Below are 21,879 nucleotides of genomic sequence, written 5' to 3'. Positions count from 1 at the left end.
AATATTACTCCCATTAAATTACAGGTCAAAATGACAAAAACTACAAATCATGTATTGTAATAACTATATATTTATTACATTATGATTTGGATTTCGATGATTTGTTAATATTGTCATTGACCTCTTATAGTAAAAGGCCCCTTGATCATGTAGAAAATTTCACTTCAAAACTGGCTAATTTTGCTTTAACAGTTTTAGAGTTGGTAAAGAAAATAATACCTACAGGCCTTTAATTAAGTATAATTCAATATTCAATAAAGGTTGAAATTGCAAATGCAACTACTTGAATTGAGTGCCAAGAAATTGTGTTTGGCACCCATTGAGTGGGGACGTTTTTTAGTCGCTGATTGTGCATCCACTTTTTAATAGGAGATCGATGTTTATAAAAATAACAGTGATAAGTATGTCAGATTATTGGGGAATATCAGAGTCTATTGTAATAAAAAAACACTGAAAATTAGTTAAAACAATATTTTTTTGATTTATTTACATTTCACTAATACCTAAATTATTAATACAACATTTCATTTAACATAATCATCTCCCGCGTCATACATTTTTCTTATAACTCGCAAAAGTTCGCTTATATTTTGTCCAGTCTTCGCAGATACAGCGATCACATCGAGTTTCCTGCCAATCTCCTTCTGAATCTCCTTCACGGCTGGCACATCGATCTTGTTCAGCACCAAACACCTCGGTCGCTGTGCCAATGCCTGGCTGTACAGTGCCAGTTCCTTTGCCAGTGTGCTGTACTGTGCCAGTGGGTCGTTCGTGCCATCCAGCAGGAAGATCAGGCCTCTGCATCTCTCTGCATGCTGCAGGAATTGTATGCCTGCAATTATAGTTTATACATGAGATTTATTTGAAAGAAAAACATTTTTATTTCAGTAAAACTTATATAAGTTACAAAAATCAAATTAAATAAAAAATGAATTAATGACAATAATAAGCGCACAGATCAAATAAAGGTCTCTAGAGTTAACCTTTACTAATTAAAAGTGAATATTTCTCACCTAGCCCATAATTTTTGTGCGAGCCAGGAATCAAACCCGGCAAATCAGCAATGGCGACTTGTTCATAGTCGTCATATGGAATCATTCCTGTGAATAAAACAATATATATTAACAAAATTCTTCATGTAAAATTCCATCATGAGATTATGATTAAAATCTATCATGAGATTTTGACAAACTTAAATTTTGCTAATCATGAGATTTTGACAAAGTTCAATAATGAGTTTTGCTAGTCATGATATTTTGACAAAGTTCAATCATGAGTTTTGCTAGTCATGATATTTTGACAAAGTTCAATCATGAGTTTTGCTAGTCATGATATTTTGACAAAGTTCAATCATGAGTTTTACTAATCATGAGATTTTGACAAAGTTCAATAATGAGTTTTGCTAATCATGAGATTTTGACAAAGTTCAATAATGAGTTTTGCTAATCATGAGATTTTAGCAAACTTCAATCATGAGTTTTGCTAATCATGAGATTTTAGCAAACTTCAATCATAAGTTTTGCTAATCATGAGATTTTTACACAATTCTACGATGAGGTTCGTGAATGCTGTACAATGAGATGTTAAAGAGTCTCACCAATATGTGGGCGGAGCGTGGTGAAGGGGTAGGGCGCGACGGCGGGGCGCGCGCGCGTCACGGCCCGCAGCAGCGTGCTCTTGCCGGCGTTGGGGAAGCCGATGAGGCCGAGGTGCGCCATGGAGCGCACTTCCAGTGTGTAGTGGTTGCTCTCCCCGATGGCGCCTTCTTCAGCTACCGAGGGCGCCTGGAATACATACATTTTAATATAGTCTTTCTATATCTATACTAATATTATAAAGCTGAAGAGTTTGTTTGTTTGTATGATTGAATGCGCTAATTTCAGTAAAAAAAATTTGGTCTGATTTGAAAAAATCTTTCAGTGTCAAACAGCTCATTTATCGAGGAAGGCTATAGTCTATAAAGTATCCCCGTTTTCTTTCTCTCTCTCTTTCTACGGGAACGGGAACCACGCGGGTAAAACCAGCGTCAGTTGGTTATATATTATGTCTTTAAATGTAGTGCCAAGTGTGATCTTAGTTTGTCCCTGTTGGAGACAAATTAAAAATGTCGTAAAACGTTGTAGCAAACTTTTTTTGATAACATATTTTTTTTTTAAGATATAAGTAAATTACCGGGCGATTAGGGTAGGCCGTAGCTAGGTATAGACATTCCCTTTTATATTGACATTCCTTTATTTAACACAGAAGCCATGCGAAGTCTTCCTGAGGGAGACAATACCTGCTCGGTGTCAGTGAGGAAGAACTTATTTCCCCTCCCGCCCGCGCCTCCCCGCGCCGCCACGAACATGGCGCCCTCTTCCTGCAGGTCACCCACCACGCGACCAGACTTGTCTCTAATAATTGTACCTGAAATAATGTTCACTTATACATAAGAGAGGGTGTGGGCTCGAATCCGATCGGGGCAAGCACCTCCAACTTTTCAGTTGTGTGCATTTTAAGACATTAAATATCACGTGTCTCAAATGGTGAAGGAGAACATCGTGAAGACTTCACACACAAAGAGAATTAAGTAAATTCTTATGATTCTTATTTATTTATTTGGTCAAGTTTAAGTTTATAAGTTTATACTATGTTTTTTCTATACTTAATATTATAAAGAGGAAAACTTTGTTTGTATGTTTGTTTGTTTGTTTGTTTGATTGTAATGAATAGGCTCAAAAACTACTGGACCGATTTTAAAAATTCTTTCACCATTTGAAAGTTAAATTATCCACAAGTAACATAGGCTAAATTTTATTTTGGAAAAAAATAGGGTTCCATATGATATTTGGGTTTTTCGGACACAAGGTGTAAAAAATCAACCAGAAAAGTAGGGTAGGGGTAGGCTGGTGATAGGAGGCTAGGAGTAGGGTAGGGGTAGAATAGGGGTAGTAGAAAGTTTCCATCGAGTTTCACGCGGACGAAGTCGCGGACGTCGGCTAGTTTATAATACTGTACAAGATGGTGCAAAATGAACATAAGTTTTCACTGAATAAATAAGTGTAGACCTAATTACCTAAAGGCACCTCCACAAAGATGTGGTCCGCATTCTTCCCGGTGCAGTCCTTGTTGAAGCCGCGCTCGCCGTGCTTGGCTTGGATCACCGAGTTGCAGTGGTTCAAGCTCTTCTTAGAGTGAGTCGCCTAAAAAGTTCAACAGGGAGTGAGTGAATGTCATTCTTTGACTGCAGAACTATAGCCCTCTAGTAAAGTCATATCATAGTCTTGGCCAGGATTGTATCTGGGGGGGGGGGGAGCAGCTATACTTAAATTGAGAATCTCACATTACTAATTCATAGTTACTGGCCGACCAAAACAGTGTTTACGGCCGAAACCAAATTTCAGTTTCAGCCTCAGTATCAATTTTGGTTGTAGTTTCTGCCGGTTTTCAACTGAAACAGATATAAAGCCAAAACCCATTAAGCTGAACCTTGGCAGCAACTGAAACTGAAACCGTCAGTGGGACACTTTATTGACAATATCGATCGATATAGCCGAAAGCATACAAAGCACTAAGATTGAATAATGAGATTGAAAATAAGAAATAATGCGCATCATATTTGCATTGCACTACGGCACCAGTAGCTGTTCTTCTCGACTGACATCTCGCTCAGCTCCTATCGCATAGCTATGAAGCTTAAGTAACTGACGGCCCTGCTATGGGGCAGCCCGTACCTCGCTATGCCCATGTTTACATTACATATCGTCACTTCAGTTTCGAGGGTAGACCACATACTTTAATACACTACAATTCTTGCATATCATATCTTTTATTCCATTGCGACTAGACAGATAGCAATATATGTATTTGAATACATGGCTATTTGTTGACAATATGTCTCTCTCATATGTAAAGTTGAATGCATATTAAAAAATTAAATATCACATGCCTCAAATGGTGAAGAAAAACATCATGAGGAAACCTGCATACCAGACAATTTTCTTAATTCATGTGTGAAGTCTGCCAATCTGTATTGGGTCAGCATAGTGGACTATTGGCCTAACCTCTCTGGTCTGAGAGGAGCTAAGTAGTGAGCCTAATATGGGTTGATAATGATGATGATGATGGTCTCTATCACAAGATCTCTTGTGGCATATGTTAAAGTTAAAACCTAAAGTTAAGAGTTACACTCTCGTGTCTCGGAAAACACGTTAAGACGTCGGTCTCGTTTATAAAAACCCTCTGATAGTGATTGTTAAAAAAAAACATTATCACCCTAATGCCGCCAACCCTCATCGGAGCCAGCAGCGTGGTGGGTCTAAGCTCCATATTCCCTCTCTGTAAGGAGGGAGAAATGGCCATATAGTCGGTCATTCCTAACTCTCATACCTGGAAAATAACATGTCCACCATGTCCCCCATCCCCTCCATCAGGCCCCGCGTGATCCTTACACCACACGCTGAGGAAGGAGATGCATCCATCCCCCCCATTACCAGCTACAGCTCTAACTCTACAGGAGTCTACATAAAACTGCACCGTATTACGACTAGACTTGGGTTTCAAACTTCGCAGAGCTTTCGGCGAATATTCGGCGTAGTTTCGGGTAACTTGCGTTAATACTGCTTTGGGAAGTCGAAATATTAATGCGAATCGCATTTTTTTAAGTGTATTTTTGGATATTTAGGTTATTTTTGCATTGTTATTGTTAAATTATATGACATTGACAGATTGAAGTTGATGTCAAAATTGTCAATTAACAATGGCATGGCAGATGTTGCAAAAGTTGAGTAAAGAAGCGTTCAGATTTAATCCGAATAGGTACCGGTTTTTTTTTGATTATTTGGTTTTCATGTCATACAGTCCTATTCTACCGTCAAACCCATTTAATTTTTTTAGTATATTTATGGTACCTCTGTATAGACTCTTAAATCTATGACTGTACAGTAGTTTTTACGTAGAAAACTGTACTGTACTTTCCTCTATACAAACTTATTAGTGGGATGAAATATTCTTAAATAAAAAGGATTAGGTAATATAAGCCCGGTAAGTAAAACATCTATTGTTAATAAATCGTGTATATTTTGTTCGTGTATAATTTATTGTAAAATGGTGCTGTGTTGGTGTCACGAAGCGTTGTCCACAGGCGCGGGCGGTCGCGCGCTCGGCCACTCCGCGCCGCGACCGCGTCCTGTCTGGGAACGAGATAAACTTTCAATAATCGCATCCATTAGCAGATTTTAATAAAATTTAACTACTGTATTGTGGGTTTTTGTTAATATTTTAATAGAACAGAGCTAACAATCAATGTAATTTATGTTCTAACATTTAAAACATTGCATGGGAACAATTTTTTTTTATAAACTGCTCCGGTTCAGAGTTTTAGCCCTTCTGTACCTACATGATTACAAATATTATATTGAACCATAGACAATAGAAACGTTGCGTTCTCAATATAAATACGCTCGCCGCTGTGCGCAGGTGCAGGCCCTCCAGAGTCTATACTCTTAGTCTATGGTGAGTGTCACACAAACCTTCAGTTTCAAGTGCACCAGCTTGTTGTGGTTGTAGAGCGCGGCGTGGTAGCCGAAGGCGGCGGGGCACGCCGCGCAGCGGTAGGGCCGCTCGCCGCTGTGAGTGCGCAGGTGACCTTCTAGACTCTTCTTAGTCTATGGTAGTAAAGTTTTTGGTTTTTAGTTTATGGTAGCAAAGGTTTTTGTTTTTAGTCTATGGTAATATTAATAATCATCGAAACCGGAGTAAAGACTAAAATCGCTCGGCAATAATGTGTCAGGAGTATGCACAGCGACATGCGCACGTGCGTGCGTGAGTAAGTACGAGTGTGTCGGAGCACGCACCGCGTACGCCTTGCCGCACACGTCGCACACGTGGTCGCGGCGCGCGCGCGCGTTGCGGTGCGTCATGCGCACGTGCGTGCGACGCACGGGACGTGAGTAAGTACGAGTGTGTCGAAGCACGCACCGCGTACGCCTTGCCGCACACGTCGCACACGTGGTCGCGGCGCGCGCGCGCGTTGCGGTGCGTCATGCGCACGTGCGTGCGACGCACGGGACGTGAGTAAGTACGAGTGTGTCGGAGCACGCACCGCGTACGCCTTGCCGCACACGTCGCACACGTGGTCGCGGCGCGCGCGCGCGTTGCGGTGAGTCATGCGCACGTGCGTGCGGAGCACGGGCTTCGAAGAGCACGCCTGGACAACAATGTATATAGAGATTATTTAAACAATTTTATTGAGAAACAACAATAAAAATGGCGAAACATTATTTTATGGAATGAAATGGTAAAAGAATTTTCAAAATGGGTTCAGAAGATCCAGAGATCGCCCCCTACAACACCACAAGCTTTACCTCTCTGTAACATCAAAATCTATACTAATACTATAAATGCAAAAGTAAGTTTGTCTGTCAGTCTGGTATCTTTTCACGGCTAAACGGCTGAAATGATCAAGACCATGGAGCAAAACATAGGATACTTTTTGACCCTAAAATAAAATTAGTAAGGGATTGAAATTTTAAGAATTACAATTTTAAAAAATTGTTCATAAATTATAAAAAAATATACGAAATATAATGCGATTCAATAATTTTTAAATTCAACCCCAAAAATTGTAAAATAGGAGTTGAAAATTTACATTGATTTCCACGTGTCCTTTAGTAAGTGTATAAAATGCCGTGACTCACAAACTGACAGTCGGGCTCCGCGCAGCTGATGGGGGTCACCTTCAGGTGCACCGCCAGCTTGTGCTCCTCGAGCCGCACCGCCTTCACGAACCGCTTGTCGCACAGCGAGCACGCGTGCCTGCACCACATACACATCGTCACCGTGTGTGTCTAGGACACAGCATGTGTCTAGGACACAGCATGTGTCTAGGACACAGCATGTGTCTAGGACACAGCATGTGTCTAGGACACAGCATGTGTCTAGGACACAGCATGTGTCGCACTGACTCCACCACTCCGAACAGCTACTGGTGCAGACTACGCCACATAGCGTGTGTCTAGGACACAGCATGTGTCGCACTGGCTCCACCACTCTTAATAGCTAGTGGAGCAGACTACGCCACACAGCGTGTGTCTAGGACACAGCATGTGTCGCACTGGCTCCACCACTCTTAATAGCTAGTGGAGCAGACTACGCCACACAGCGTGTGTCTAGGACACAGCATGTGTCGCACTGGCTCCACCACTCTTAATAGCTAGTGGAGCAGACTACGCCACACAGCGTGTGTCTAAGACACAGCATGTGTCGCACTGACTCCACCACTCCCAATAGCTACTGGTGCAGACTACACCACACAGCCTGCATCTAGGATACAGCATGCATGTGTCGCACTGACTCCACCACTCCCAATAGCTACTGGTACAGACTACGTCACACAGCGTGTGTCTAGGACACAGTATGTGTCGCACTGACTCCACCACTCCCAATAGCTACTGGTGCAGACTACGTCACACAGCGTGTGTCTAGGACACAGTATGTGTCGCACTGACTCCACCACTCTCAATAGCTACTGGTACAGACTACCCCACACAACCGCTCACGGTGACTATGTTTTTTTTTTTTTATTTTGTACTTTAAACTTCTTTGCTTATGCTAGTAAAATTAAATGTGTATCGAGTCGACATACCCGTAAGTATTAATTTATTATTATACCCTCATTTATTTATAATTTATAATAATTTATACCCTTAAGTATTAAAAGCGCCATGTACAGTAACAGTGCTAAATTGTGCTGTAGTAACAACACAACACAAGTAATCCGGGGCTGAATCCGTTTAGTCTCAACGGCATAGTTGTGTAGTAGGAGCTCGTGAAGTAATGCAAGTCCGACACGATAGATGGCGCTATTAACTGCTACTAATTTTTAAGTTTCTCTTTCATGTATTATTTTTTTTGGTTGAAACAAGTTTCACTTCTGTCGTGTGGTCTAAAGCACACTCGACACCCGGTTGTTTTATTTTGTAGTGAATATTTGTTAACGAGTAGTGTGTCGTATCGTGTAGTGTCGTATCATAACATGTCATGTCGTGTCGTGTCATGTGGTATGGTGTCGTGTAGTGTCGTATGGTGTCGTGTAGTGTCGTGTCATGTCATATCATATCGTGTCGTATCGTATCGTCTTGTGTTGTGTGGTGTGGTGAAGTGTGATGAAGTGTAGTGTCATGTAGTGTCAAGTCATGTCGTGTCGTGTCATGTGGTATTGTGTCGTGTAGTGTCGTATGGTGTCGTGTAGTGTCGTGTCATGTCATGTCGTGTCGTGTCATGTGGTATGGTGTAGTGTCGTGTTGTATCAAGTCGTATAGTGTCGTGTCGTCGTGTGATGTGGCGCAGTGCTTACTTGAGCTTGGCGGGGTCGACGTGCTTGAGGCTGTACTTCATGTGCTGGTTGAACGACATCTGGTTCTTGAAGTTCATGTCGCACTGTCGACAATACAACTGCAGTCAGCGAATGTTCAACAATCACATACACACACACACAAAAATAACGAAGTTTTGAAAAATCAAAAATAGTGTATTGTCATCTTCTTTGGGATTGTTTAATTTTGATTTATTGTAGAGTATCTCAATATAAGACGAACTTCACCATTCTGTGTGCCTAGTGATGAATTTACAATATTTTCATACTGTTACTATCGCGTTGACGTAAACGCAAACTTATATGGAACTAGCGGACGCCCGCGACTTCGTCCGCGTAAAAATTGGTGTAAACTTCTCTACCTCTACCTTACCCTGCTCGTAAACCTACCCAACCCTACCCTACCCTACCCCTACCTTACTCCTACCCTACCGCTAACGCTAACCCTACCCTCCCCCGACCTTACCCCTACCCTAACCCTACCCGTAACCTATCCATATACCATCCTACCCTACCCCTAATCTACCCCTACCCTACCCCTACCTTACTCCTACCCTACCGCTAACCCTTCCCTATCCCTACGTTACCCCTACCCTAACCCTACCCTAACCCAACCCTACCCGTACCCTACCCCTACCCTACCTTACCCTACCCTACCCTACCCCTATCCTACTTCTCCCCTACTCTATACGTTCCATATCCTTCCCCTACCTCTACCTTGCCCCTACCCTACACTACCCCTACCTTATCCGTACCCTACCCTACCCTACCCTACACTTTCCCTAAATTACCCCTACCCTACCTCTATCCTACCCCTATCCTATCCCTACCCTCAGCAAAATTGGTCCAGCCTTTTGTGCGTGGTGCAATGACCAAAAGACTATAATTTCCCAAGCAACTTCTATGCTAATACTATAAAGAGGTAAAATTTGTGTGGTTGTCGGGGGTAATCTCTGGATCTACTGGACCGATTTGGAAAATTATTTTACCAATAGAAAGCTACATTATTTGCGAGTGTCATAGGCTATGTTTGGTCCTCATATTCACACGGGAACGGGAACCACATAATTGAAACCGCGGGGCGTCATATAGCGGCATTTCTGCGACTTTCAGAAATTTTGTATTATCTCCGAAACTATATAACTAATTAACATACTGTAAAGGGCAAATCTTATCTCTATAATATCCTTGTGATTATTAAATAATTTATTTTGATAAGGATTTAAGTTTAGTTGGGTAAATAATGACGTAAACCTTAATTTAAAATTTAAATAATTTATTAAAGTACTAAAGGTACTATATCTGCTAAAATATAAAAGATAGATATATGGTGTCGCGGACTTTTTTGTAGAACTTTTAAAGGTTCAAAAAGCCTCCATACATTTATTTCAGTTATACGCAATGGTTGAGGCAGCGCATGCGAATAAGTAAGTTTTTCGGTCCGACCTGTAAGAGAAAACCCGCGATAACTCAGTAGTTATATATGATAGAAATATAAAATATAGCCTATAGCACTCCCCGATAACGTAGCATTCTATTGGTGAAAGAATTTTTAAAATCGGACCAGTAGTTCCGAAGATTACCCCATTTCAAAAAATTGTTACAAACTTACAAACTTACAAACTTACAAACTTACAAACATACAAACTTTACCTCTTTATAATATTAGTATAGATTTAAACAGTTGTGCCACTAGACGGCGCTATTTCAATTAATTTATTTTTTCAATTCAATTATTAATAGAAATTTGCGTTTACGTTTCAAGTAGTCGAAATTGCAATTTCAACCTTAAAATCAATCCTTAACATTGAATTTGCTCTGAATTTGAGATTTTATTGAATATTGGTCTATATTTAAAGGATTTTATGTATAATAAAACTGCCAAAGCAAAATTGATCAGTTTTTAAGTGTCATCAATAAATCATTTTCTACATTATTGTGCGTTTTATTAAAAGAGATCAATGAATTTGATATATTTAAATTGACATAAAATATTTAACATTCAAAAGCCATAATGGAGTTTTGGATTTTCGTTTTTTTTCAATATTTTCAATAACGTAACCTCGTCTGAACCCACTTACAAATTCTTTGTTATTCCTTCTGAGGATATCAAGCAGTGATAAGAGAACAACAGAGAAGGAGAAGTACCTCGTAGCAGTAGAGTTGGGCGGAGTCCAGGTGTGAGATGGCGTGGATCTCCATCGCCTTCTTGAAGAGGAACTTCTTCCCGCAGCTGGGGCACGCGTGCTCCTTCTCCCCTTTGTGGATGCTGACGGACAACGGTTATATATAAACCTCAGAGGATATACAGTAGAACCCGTTTAATACGATTTCAATATTTATATTTATATCTATACTAATATTATAAAGAGGTAAAGTTTGTAAGTTTGTAAGTTTGTCACATTTTTTAAATGGGGTAATCTTCGGAAGTACTGGTCCGATTTCAAAAATTCTTTCACCAGTAGAATGCTACATTATCGGGGAGTGCTATAGGCAATATATTTTATATTAGTATGATATATATTCGCCGAGTTAACGCCGTTTTTGTCATACAGGACCGAAAATCCTCTTAAGCAGACTTATTCGCATGCGCTGCCTTAACCATTGTGTAAAATTTAAATTAATGTATGGAGGCTTTATGTATCTTTAAAAGTTCTACAAAAATGTCCGCGATACCATATATCTATCTTCTATATATTAGCAGATATAGTACCTTTTGTGTTTTATAAAATATTAATTTTATATACTTAGGTTTACGTCATTATTTATACTACTAAACTTTAATCCTTATTAAAATAAATTATTTAATAATCACAAAGATTTTATGGAGATAAGATTTGCCCTTTATAGTATGTTAATTAGTTAAATAGTTTCGGAGATAATACAAAATTTCTAAAAGACGCAGAAATTCCGCTACATGACGCCCCGCGCTTTCCATTACGTAGTTCCCGTTCCTGTGTAAATATGGTAATCAAACATAGCCTATGAGACTCGCAAATAACGTAGTATTCTATTGGTAAAACAATCTTTCAAATCGGTCCAGTAGATCCAAAGATTATAATTTTAGCATAGAAGTCTCTATTTTCCTTTGTCATCGCACCACGCTCATAGGGCTGGACCGATTTTGCTAAGGGTAGGGGTAAGGTAGGGAAGGTATAGGGTAGGGTAGGGTAGGGTACAGGTAGAATAGGGGTTGTGTAAGGGTAGGGTAGGGGTAAAGGTAGGGTGGGGGTAGGGTGGGGTAGGGCAGGGTAGGGGAGAGTATGCCTAGGTTAAGGGTAGGGTAGGGGTATGGAAAGGGAAGATTACGGGTAGGGTAGGGTATGGGTAGGGTAGGATACAGTTAGGGTACGGGTAGGGCAGGAGTAGGGTAGAGGTAGGAGATCGATACTGAAGCCTATTTTCTATTTTTTGTCTGTCTGTTTTCCTTTTTTTTGACCGGGCATCACGCTGAAACTACAGAATGAATTTAAATGATACTTAAGACGATTTGAGACTATAATACGTAGAAGGATAATAGGATACTTTTTGTCGCGAAAACAAAATCAGAAATGGGCGAAGTAGTCGTAGAAAGTTTGTACGGAAAGTCCTTAATTTTTCTAGGTACATTTGTAAATGTAAAATGTTAAGTGGACTATTTATTAGGTATAAGTTATAAAACTTGCAAAATAGAATGTGAAATAGGGGTTGAAAGTTGACATCGATTTTTACGCGGACGAAGTCGCGGGCGTCCGCTAGTTATTTATATAATACGAAAATTAAATAATGCAACCTTAAATATAAATAATGTAATATATTTAAGGTTGCATTATTTAATTTTTAGTAAATTACTGTATACTTGTACATAAATAAATAATACGATTTCGCAGGGACCCAACTAAAAACGCTTGGCTGGTGGGAGGCTTCGGCCGTGACCAGTTACCACCCTACCGACAAAGACGTACTGCCAAGCGATTTAGCGTTCCGGTATGATGTCGTGTAAAAACCGAAAGTTTTATAGTTATTAGTTTTTTTTTGTTATTTTACGTCAAGTTAGCCCTGGACTGCTATCTCACCTGATGTGAAGTGACGATGCAGTCTTAAATGGAAGAGGTACAAGTTTATTGTACCCCTGACGGTTTATAAATCGCTTAGCAGTGCATGTTTGCTGGTATGGTGGTGGTTGTTATTTTTCAAAATGTGACAAATAGGAGACGCTTTGCGACTTTAGTTCCTGTTGCCTGCAGTACACTATAATAAACTACACTATATAAACACACGACTGATACAAAACTCATTTTAAAAATAAAAAAGCGCCATCTATGAGCCTCACGCATAACTGCATCGCAACACATTCTTGTAGTGTACAAAAAGGGTTTGTTTCAAAGTTCTCTGAGAACGCCATCTACCGGCAATTTAAAATAACAAACACTGGTTCACTGCGCTTGTAGATGGCAGTACGTGTCGCTCGATTACAATTATTATAACGCATTAACCAACTTACTTCCTAAATGAAACGTGATTACAATACCTATTTTCAAAAATAAACTAGAATTTTTTTTTAGCCCAGTACAAAAGGGATACCTCTTAAATGTTATTTTTATCTTTAGTTTATACTGTGTTTTTCATGTTTATTTTATTTTACTTTAATTCTGTTCATAATGTGATTGTGCGATAGATCCATATTTATATTTATAAACGCAAATCTAAATCAGTTTTTTTCCCTAATTCGTTTAATTAACCTATACATTATTCTTTTTATGTATCTATTCGAGTACTAAATTTCGCATGTTGAGGTAACCTATAAGTGGGTCTATGACACAACAACTTCACTGATCCATGTTTTGTAAAACTCAATTTTAATTGTCATAACCTGTTGGTACCCTATAAAAATAAATAAATAAATAAAACAATCACCGTAAAGCATTAAAAAACTTACTTCTCAAATCAGTAAAGAATCGTAAATAACGAAGTTTTACTTCAAAAATGACTGTTTCGTAGTTCGCTACTCACAAGAGGTGCGTCCTCAGCGACTCCTTGCTCTTGAACGTCTTCCCGCACAGCTCGCACTTCTGCTGCTCGGCGTGACTGTTCACGTGGTAGCGCAGGCGGCCCAGGCTCCTGTCGAGATAATGGCGCGCTATAACTCTAGAGAATAGCGCGCCACAACTCGAGATAATAGCGCGCTATAAGTCGAGATAATAGCGCGCTATAACTCCAAAGAATAGTGTCCCAAAACTCGAGATAAAAGCGCGCTATAACTCCAGAGAATATCGCGCCATAACTCGAGATAATAGCGCGCTATAACTCAAGGTAATAGCGCGCTATAAGTCGAGATAATAGCGCGTATTAATTTAATAGTAAAGGCGCGCTATTGATATGGATTTAAGCTCTCTACTGTTGCAAATAACGGCATGCTAATGCTCAACATATTGGCGCACTATCGATCCAGATGTTAGCACGCCATTTCTGTAGATACATAGAACAAGATCGCTACAACTTTAAGATATTAGTGCGTTACAATGGGGATGATGACTAGGTATGATACATTCGGGTAAATAAGGTCAATGTTAACTAATTTATACATAAAAAGCAAAGAATAATCTCATTTATTTTGCAAATATCCAGACAAGATATTTGCAAAATAAATGAGATTATAAAATTTCAAAATCTATTACAAATATTTTATCGTAATTAGATGAAAATTCTTACAGTTTTAGCTTCCTTACATTAAATCTGACATTTTTTAATATGTGAACTATAAACATAAACGCACAAATAACAAAGATATTAGTAATTTTGTTTGAACGCACATACAAATCTAACGATCACTACATTACCTACGACGTCACTAAATCGTGCCATTTTGTATGGGGCGTTTTTCAGGGATCCGTGTCAGCGCCGCAAATCTGACCCTTTAAATCCCTGTAGTCGAAAGTAATGATCGCAGATACCCTGTTACTTTTACAAAATTGCTTTACTATTAGTATACTCTTAATTTTTATACAATTTAAAAAACTGTCATCATCCCTATTCTAGATACAAGCGCGCCATAGCTCTAGACACAAGCGCGCCATGACTGTACACACGGCACGTCACTCACGTCTCGCGCGCGCCGCACACGTGGCACGTGTGGACGGGCGTGTTGCCGCCGTGCGCGCGCGCTACGTGGTCGGCCGCCACCTCTGCGCGCGACCACACCGCGCCGCAGACGCGGCAGCGCCATCTGTGACAACCAACCAAACAACTGTGCTATTATTATTTATTAATTCATATACCAGCAATGACAACAAGAAACATTAATAATAATATATACATAGGTAAACTTAAAAAGTTCTGGTGAATATTAGTGCAAAATCATGAAAGAAAGCAGTTTTTCGATACTAAAAAATAAATAAAAAAAAAGTGTGTCAGCTCCGACGCACGAATGGAGTTTACTCTTTTCAATAGCAACGCCTGAAAAGTGAAAGGTGCGCAACCGAGGTGCAGCGCTGCGTGCGCGCCCGCCAACAGCGTGCACGTGCGTGCGGACGCGCTAGGCATGTGCACGCTATGGCGGCTACGTACGGTGAAAGGTGCGCAGAATAGGTTGCGCACAAAAAACGTACCGAGGGGTATAAATGAAAAATCGATTGTTAAGGAGTAAACTCCAATAAGTTATGAAATGACATGCGTTACGTTTTTTGTGCGCAACCTATTCTGCGCACCTTTCACCGTGCGCTGTGCCGCCAACAACTTGCACATCGCACCCATGTGCACGCTGTAGGCGGGTGCGCACGCCGCGGCCTGCTGCACCTCGGTTGCGCACCTTTCACTTATAAGGCGCGAGTAACGTGCTTCGAGCTAACTTTTTGTTTTTTTTAACATACACACTTTTTTTTGTTGGTAAACAGTGCACATCGAGTAGGGCTTTAGTAATACTTATGTTAAAGAAGACTAAATGTATAGAATTGTAAAATAACTAATAGACTTTATACTTCACATTATATATTTTACTCTTACAATGATATAATCATTAAACAAACAAGCCCAATAACATATAGTATATAGGTATAGTCGCCTATACAGCATACCCTATGTACGTCTCAATACACTCACAGCTAAATTAGAAAGGTGCGCACCAAAAACGTGACACTTTTTCGTTAGTTCAGTTGGTTTTACCCCTCGGATTTTTCTCATACCGGGCGCCTTATATGTATTTGTAAACTCCAAAAATAAATAAGGCTTCGCTGCGCCACTTCGCTACCGCTACAAAGTTTTAAGCGCTGATGTTCAAGATGTTAGCACGCTAAAGCTTTGACATGTTGTAGTCTACTATATTAACACGATGATTTTTAAGATATCAGCACGCTATTGCTCCAGATATGGCAAGCTATTGCCTTAGATATCAGCACGCTATTGCTCCAGATATGGCAAGCTATTGCCTTAGATATCAGCACGCTATTGCTCCAGATATGGCAAGCTATTGCCTTAGATATCAGCACGCTATTGCTCCAGATATGGCAAGCTATTGCCTTAGATATTAGCACGCTATTGATGCAGATATTAACAGGCTGTTATTCAAAATACCAGCACGCTATTCTTCCAGATATTGACACGCTATTGCTCCAGATATTAGCACGCTATTGCCTTAGATATTGTCATACTGCTGTTAAGATATTAACATGCTATTGATTAAGATATTGGCACGCTATTGCCATAGATATTGGCACGTCACTCTGTCACACAGACGTACTGGCGTGCTACTGAATGTGTGGCTCTCACCTGGCGACGTGGCGACGCTGGTGCGCGCGCAGCCCGAACACGTTGCGGAGGCGCACGTGGCACACTCCACACTGCACCGTGCCCAGCGACTGTGTCACAAATATATGTCAATCACGTTTGCTAGATGGCGCTGCTCGTCTCTTAGTGTCACGCTATCAAATGTTCTGCGTCAACAGTATAAGCCCACCGGGTCGTGCTTCTTGGCGTTGTGGTCGTCCAGCTTGCAGCGGTGGTTGAAACCCACCACGCAGCTGTAGCAGCGGTGCTGGTGGCGCAGGAACGCCGGGCTGGCGAGCGCCTTGCGACGCTCCTCCTCCACCTGGACCAGTACATCATTATCAGCTAACTGTAACAGCCCACAGTGCCAGGACTCTAGAACTTGCGAAGCTATGATTTTGTTTAAGGATATTGGCACACTCTTGCTCAAGATATTACTATGCTATTGCAACCTCAGACCAATTATAGAAGGACCTGTATCGCACTCATAGTGACGAACATAATTGTCAGTCATTTTCTGAGGAAAACGAGCTTAGATTTTGTATGTATCTTATACTAAACTAGAAGTTTTTGCCCGTTTTTTACATCATTCAACTACACAAAAAGGTATTTTTACGGAGCTCTTTAACCGACGAACACGATTACAACTATTTAACATCGATTCTATAGAGATAGTTTTTATAATCGCATTAGATCGTTGATCATATACTTTGACAGAAAAGTAACGTCTAGCGAGGCAGGTCCTATACAATAATTGGTCTGAGATTGCAACAGATATTGGCACGCTCTATTGCTCTAGACATGAGCATGATATTGCAATAGATATTGACTATTGCTTAAGATATTAGCACGGTGTTTCTCCAAATATTTACATAATATTGCTACAGATATTAGGACCCTATTGCTTTAGATTTTGACCTAAATTTGTTCGCCCTCCCTCCTTATAGGAGAAGGGACAATATTTACTCGGAAGATGCTGTTTGCCCTTTGGGACATCTGGGGAGTCAGTAGTGGTTTGTTTTTGAGTTCCTCACCTCCTCCCAGCTCAAGACCACCTTCTCCAGATGATCAGCATCCACGTTGAGCCGCTGCAGCTTATTCTGCACCTTGGCGTTGTTGACGACTCCGGGACGCTTGGCCGGTCTGCCCTTCGGAACATCTGGAGATACAGAGACATGATATGTTGAATAATGTGTGACATCAGTGGTGTGCATAAGGTTTTAAACTAGGCACCATAAGTAAACTAACTATGCACTATAAGTAAAAATTGGAAATTCCTTGTCCAACTATGTATTCTGTGGTCCAGGCAGTGTTTTTTTTGCATCTATGAAGTACACGGCAATGGACTATAAGTCTTTATTAGCACAAGAGGTTTTTTAACGGACATTAAAAATTTTTGTTGAAGGGCAATCAATACTGAAGCCAAAAATATATTTTTTTTATGATCTTTTGTCTGTCTGTTTGTGATGATTTTGGCCGCGCATCACAGTTGGAACTACTGAATTAAATCAATTGAAACTTGGCACTAATTAAAAAAAAAACTTCAATCAAAGTAATTCAAATAATTCTGACTATCCATGTAACACATGCCTTTATCTATCTTTACAAAATGTAATACGTAAAACTTGTCTACGTCATAACTATAAGGATGCGTATAAGAGACACAATTTAAGATCTATTAACAAAAGAAATATTTTTTACTCCGAAAATATTCATTTTAGAACACATGTTCCCTAGACATTTTTAATTGATTTTCCTTATAGAATATTGTTAGCGACGCAAATGTCAATAATTATGTAATCTGTGCCTTACAATAAAGGGCCTAAAACGAAACGTCTATGGTGTCATTGATAATGGGACTTTGACAGTTTATTAAATTAAATATCTTTCGTTTTACAAAGAAAGTGTTTTATTGAGCTCTCAAATACTCCCAAGCACCGTGTTATATTTACTATCAATAGAACAGGACTGGACATAAGCCAACAGATTGTCAACGTACCGTCAATTTTCCTTTTCCGTTTCCCTCTAGGTTTAGTGCTGTCACACTTGAGGGGCTCGTCGTCTGAGTCGTTGAATGTGTCAGTTGTTTCGTTTTGTTTCACAGATTTGCTTGTTGCCTCTGATTCTAATATTGGATCAGGTTTGATGTCTACCTGAAACATATTAATACATTAGTTTATAGACAAATATGTTAGAAGGAAAAAGAGGTAGATAATATGTTACATAAACCTCATTTGATGTTTACAACTGGCACATAAGAATTATTTCAACGGCGTTGTCAACAGCGTGATGACGGTAATCAGATTTGCTAATTAGCATAGTTTATTGTCCACAATGATTTGTCCTGATAGCCAATTATGTTTCATTTTAGAAAGGCTATGATGGTGATAAAATAAACCCTGGCTGAGTTTGTTGTGGGGTCTCTCTACTCAGACCAAGGCGTAATTGAAACCCTCGTAACTTTAAGTTTTTGACCAATTATTATCATGATTATCTAATAAAATTATTACCTTACTTAATGAGAGTGCTTGTAAACTAAGCCTACTTGAAATAAATATATTTTTTATTTTGATTGTTTTGAGATGTAAAATGAGATATTATGACCATCTCATAACCTCAATCCATAGTTGAAATGTCAATTCAACTTACCTTATCATCATTTAGTTTAACAAAATCATCCAAATCATCATTCAACCCGTCTCCCACTGACTCCCCATCACCCAAATCGTCGAACACATCTGCGGAGTCAGCATGGGGCTCAACTTCAATCTTCACAAATGTTGTTGGTAATACTTCACTATCATGATCAACTTTTATTATACTGTTGCATTCTGTTATCCTGAGATTTGACAGAGATTTTGACTGTGACACCTAGAATGATATAAATACTAGAGATGAAACATATATCTGGTAAGTAATCAGTATTTGGTCTATTTGACCTTATAACTAGCACATATCTGGCCAAATACTGGTTATAAAATATATATATATATATATATATTAGATGAATAGTTATTAAGTCATATTTAAAAAGATATGGCAAATATTCTTTATAAAAAACCCATTATTTTCTCACTTTGCTCTGCAGCCTCTCTCCAGACACAATATGCAACTCTGTCTCTGCTTCGCATTAGTCTGTTTCTCAGCTAGACAAAGTACACAACTCCGCTCTGCATTAGTCTAGTTTCTGCACTACGCTCACTTGCTCTGCTCTTGTGGACAGGCAGCCTAAGGCTACCCTTACCCTTTTATTGAGTAAATTATAAACTAATCATAATAACTTACTAAACATGTAACCGCTATAGAGTAGGCATGTCTCACTTGGTCCCTGAACCTCTGAAACTTTCTCAACAACGCCTTACACTCCCAACATAGCTGTATGACATCATGTCTGTATTCCTATAACAAAATATATACCTACAGAACCAATTATCAATTAAAATAGTTGAAACTTGCAACTTTGTCTGTGTAATAACCCTTTAAGGTTTTCTATGCAATTGCCCAGCTCTAATACATAAACCCAACGACCACCTAGGGCATTTTATAGTAAATCCAGAGGAGGTAAAACACATTCCAGTCAAGAAACTGCTGCTGTACCTGTCGGCAAGCAGTATTGAAGAGGAAATTTAGTCAGTGGCGATCACAATAGATCTGAAGTGGTCAATGTGATAAAGGGACCTCATGAAGGTACAGAGCCACTGCCAGCCACACATCAAGAAGAAGAAGAACCCCTTCAGGTTTCTATGAAGGATCATACCAGTAGAATGCATATGTTGAGATGGATGAGTGATGTGACAATAATGGATAAACTAAGGAATGAGTTTTCTTTTTCTTCTTTACAAGTTAGCCCTTGACTACAATCTCACCTGATGGTAAGTGATAATATAAATAATAAATAATAATAAAAATGTGAAATCGCTTGGCAGTACATCTTTGTTGGTAGGGTGGTAACCGGTTGGCCCAACTGGGGATCAAACCCAGGACCTCCGTCTTGTAAGTCTACTGTGCATACCACTAAACCACAGAGGCTGTCAAAACATAGAAGAGTATAGAAGAGGAAGTCTGAAAATGACACCAGAGACAGTAAAATCAAGGAGCTTAGTAAAAACATGTATTGTAAAATGGATGAAAGTCATATTACTTGAAGAATGTTGAATTTGCAAGAGGACAGGAAGGCCAAAGAGATGGTGTGTGAGAGGACTCATGTAAAGTAGATGATGAATTGACAAGTAATAGAGACAAATGAAGAAGATTGACATATTTGCCGACTCCACTTAAATGTGATAAGAGAAAGGTGATGATGATGATGAGGCACCCTACCAGAGCAATGTATAGCTTGCCGGTGATGTGGTAAATAGCCATAACTGAAGTCCACCACCAGATCAGCTGAGACTATTTAGAAATATGGAATTCTGAACAGATCTGAATCCAGGACCTTTCTGTGAACCACCTACTGAGTGAGAGGTTGTCATTGCCAAGTAAGTATTTACTTACATAAAACTTTGGGAAAAACAATTACTTTTAAATTAACTTTCACCTTAGGAAAGTTATTGCGAAATGTGTTAGTCTTGCGCCTTGTGCCAAGGCTTTTTTAAGTTTAAAACTACAAGAGGGAGTTTTAGGAAAGTATATCAGTTATTTCATAGGTACTCACAGTAATATTATCAATAAATCCAAGATAAACTTTTAAAAGCTCATTGTCAACAATCGTTAAAATCCGGTCCTCACTATGGCAGCCTACACAAACCATTATTTACATTAGTTTTAATTGCACGTTATAATTTAATTATTAAGATAAATCAGTATCTACTATTTTTCTATTGTTTAATTAGTAAACATTATTTTAAAGTATATTTCGAGTCCTCAACTCCTCAAACTTTCGTCCGCCTGCAAAAAAAAACAACACCACAGACGTCAGACAGTGAGTGAGGTGAGTGAGACACAGACACAGAGTATAAACACTTACAAACCACAGAACCTCAACCAAAAAATATAAGCACACTCTTTCTTTGCCTTTATGTCAATTTACGTAGTATCTAATCTGTGGACGTAATGTCCACAAATGTCAAATGAGTCTATGGAAAATTTCACGTTTTGGCGCGGTTTTTACTTTTTTGTGGAATTTCTTCTTGTTTTTGTTGTAATATTTTTTTGTAAAGTTGGAAGGGTAATAATTAGAATAAGGTCGCCTCGACCGAGGGGTTTTGGGGAGGGGGGAGGGGAGGGGGGGAGGTGGGGGACCTCCCTACGTTATTTATTTACCGCTGAAAGTAGTAGTTTTTTTTTTATGATTTTTTTAAATTTACGAATTTTTTAGGTTAAGTACGTATATTTGTAGGTCAAACCTCACTGGTATAATCACGGTTCACTCACAATCATCTTATGCATCACTTGTAACAAGATAATTCACTTTTTTTTACAAGAAAACTAAAAAAAACTTAATAGTATTGTAAATGATTAATTAATATTGTAAAAATTAATGACAGTTATCAGCTGTGTCAACCATAGACCAAGTTTTTTATGACTGACACAGACTACGGCTCTGGGTTCCAGATTTTTGACATAGAATAGCAAATTTGTCACAGATTAACAAATACTACTAATAAATTCGAAATTATTGCCAAAATTAATGGATGGATGGATATCATCTTTATTGTACTGATAATGCCAAACTTCTTCTGTGCCAAAGTTTTAGTAATAGCAGAAAGCATTTTTAAGTGGCTACGCCAGAAGACTCGCTTCGTCGCCCCTTCATTCAGCTTCACCTATTCGGACCTTAGTTTCGC

The 21,879-nt window shown here is 39.3% G+C and overlaps 2 protein-coding genes across 18 annotated transcripts; both read right to left on the bottom strand.

Annotated features, from left to right (window-relative positions):
- Positions 1–457: 457 nt before the first annotated feature.
- On the bottom strand, positions 458–4,709 carry LOC112047783 (mitochondrial ribosome-associated GTPase 2). The gene is made up of 6 exons (XM_024085022.2): positions 4,369–4,709; positions 3,056–3,182; positions 2,279–2,406; positions 1,598–1,784; positions 1,014–1,100; positions 458–832 (listed from the first exon to the last, which is right to left on the bottom strand). Exons 1-6 carry the CDS (start codon positions 4,633–4,635, stop codon positions 525–527), a joined length of 1,104 nt encoding a protein of 367 aa, XP_023940790.1. The 5' UTR covers positions 4,636–4,709; the 3' UTR covers positions 458–524.
- Positions 4,710–5,038: 329 nt separating this feature from the next.
- LOC112047770 (zinc finger protein 250) lies at positions 5,039–21,766 on the bottom strand. Of its 17 annotated transcripts, XM_052890111.1 has the most exons (16): positions 21,060–21,427; positions 20,748–20,980; positions 19,379–19,492; positions 18,743–18,964; positions 18,093–18,246; positions 17,128–17,252; positions 16,284–16,442; positions 16,097–16,185; positions 14,436–14,579; positions 13,346–13,480; positions 10,502–10,622; positions 8,336–8,418; positions 6,678–6,795; positions 6,083–6,187; positions 5,511–5,645; positions 5,039–5,171 (listed from the first exon to the last, which is right to left on the bottom strand). In XM_052890111.1, exons 2-16 carry the CDS (start codon positions 20,841–20,843, stop codon positions 5,103–5,105), a joined length of 1,869 nt encoding a protein of 622 aa, XP_052746071.1. In that variant the 5' UTR covers positions 20,844–20,980; positions 21,060–21,427; the 3' UTR covers positions 5,039–5,102. The 17 variants fall into 17 exon arrangements, 12 of the variants coding, with proteins under 12 accessions (XP_052746071.1, XP_052746078.1, XP_052746077.1 ...); XM_052890118.1 differs by lacking the exons at positions 19,379–19,492; positions 21,060–21,427 and adding an exon at positions 21,439–21,759; XM_052890117.1 differs by lacking the exons at positions 20,748–20,980; positions 21,060–21,427 and adding an exon at positions 21,467–21,487.
- Positions 21,767–21,879: the final 113 nt, after the last annotated feature.

Source organism: Bicyclus anynana, chromosome 27 (assembly GCF_947172395.1).
Source record: "Bicyclus anynana chromosome 27, ilBicAnyn1.1, whole genome shotgun sequence".
Classification (NCBI taxonomy): Eukaryota; Metazoa; Arthropoda; class Insecta; order Lepidoptera; family Nymphalidae; genus Bicyclus; species Bicyclus anynana.
This window is presented reverse-complemented; position numbering and strand designations above follow the sequence as displayed.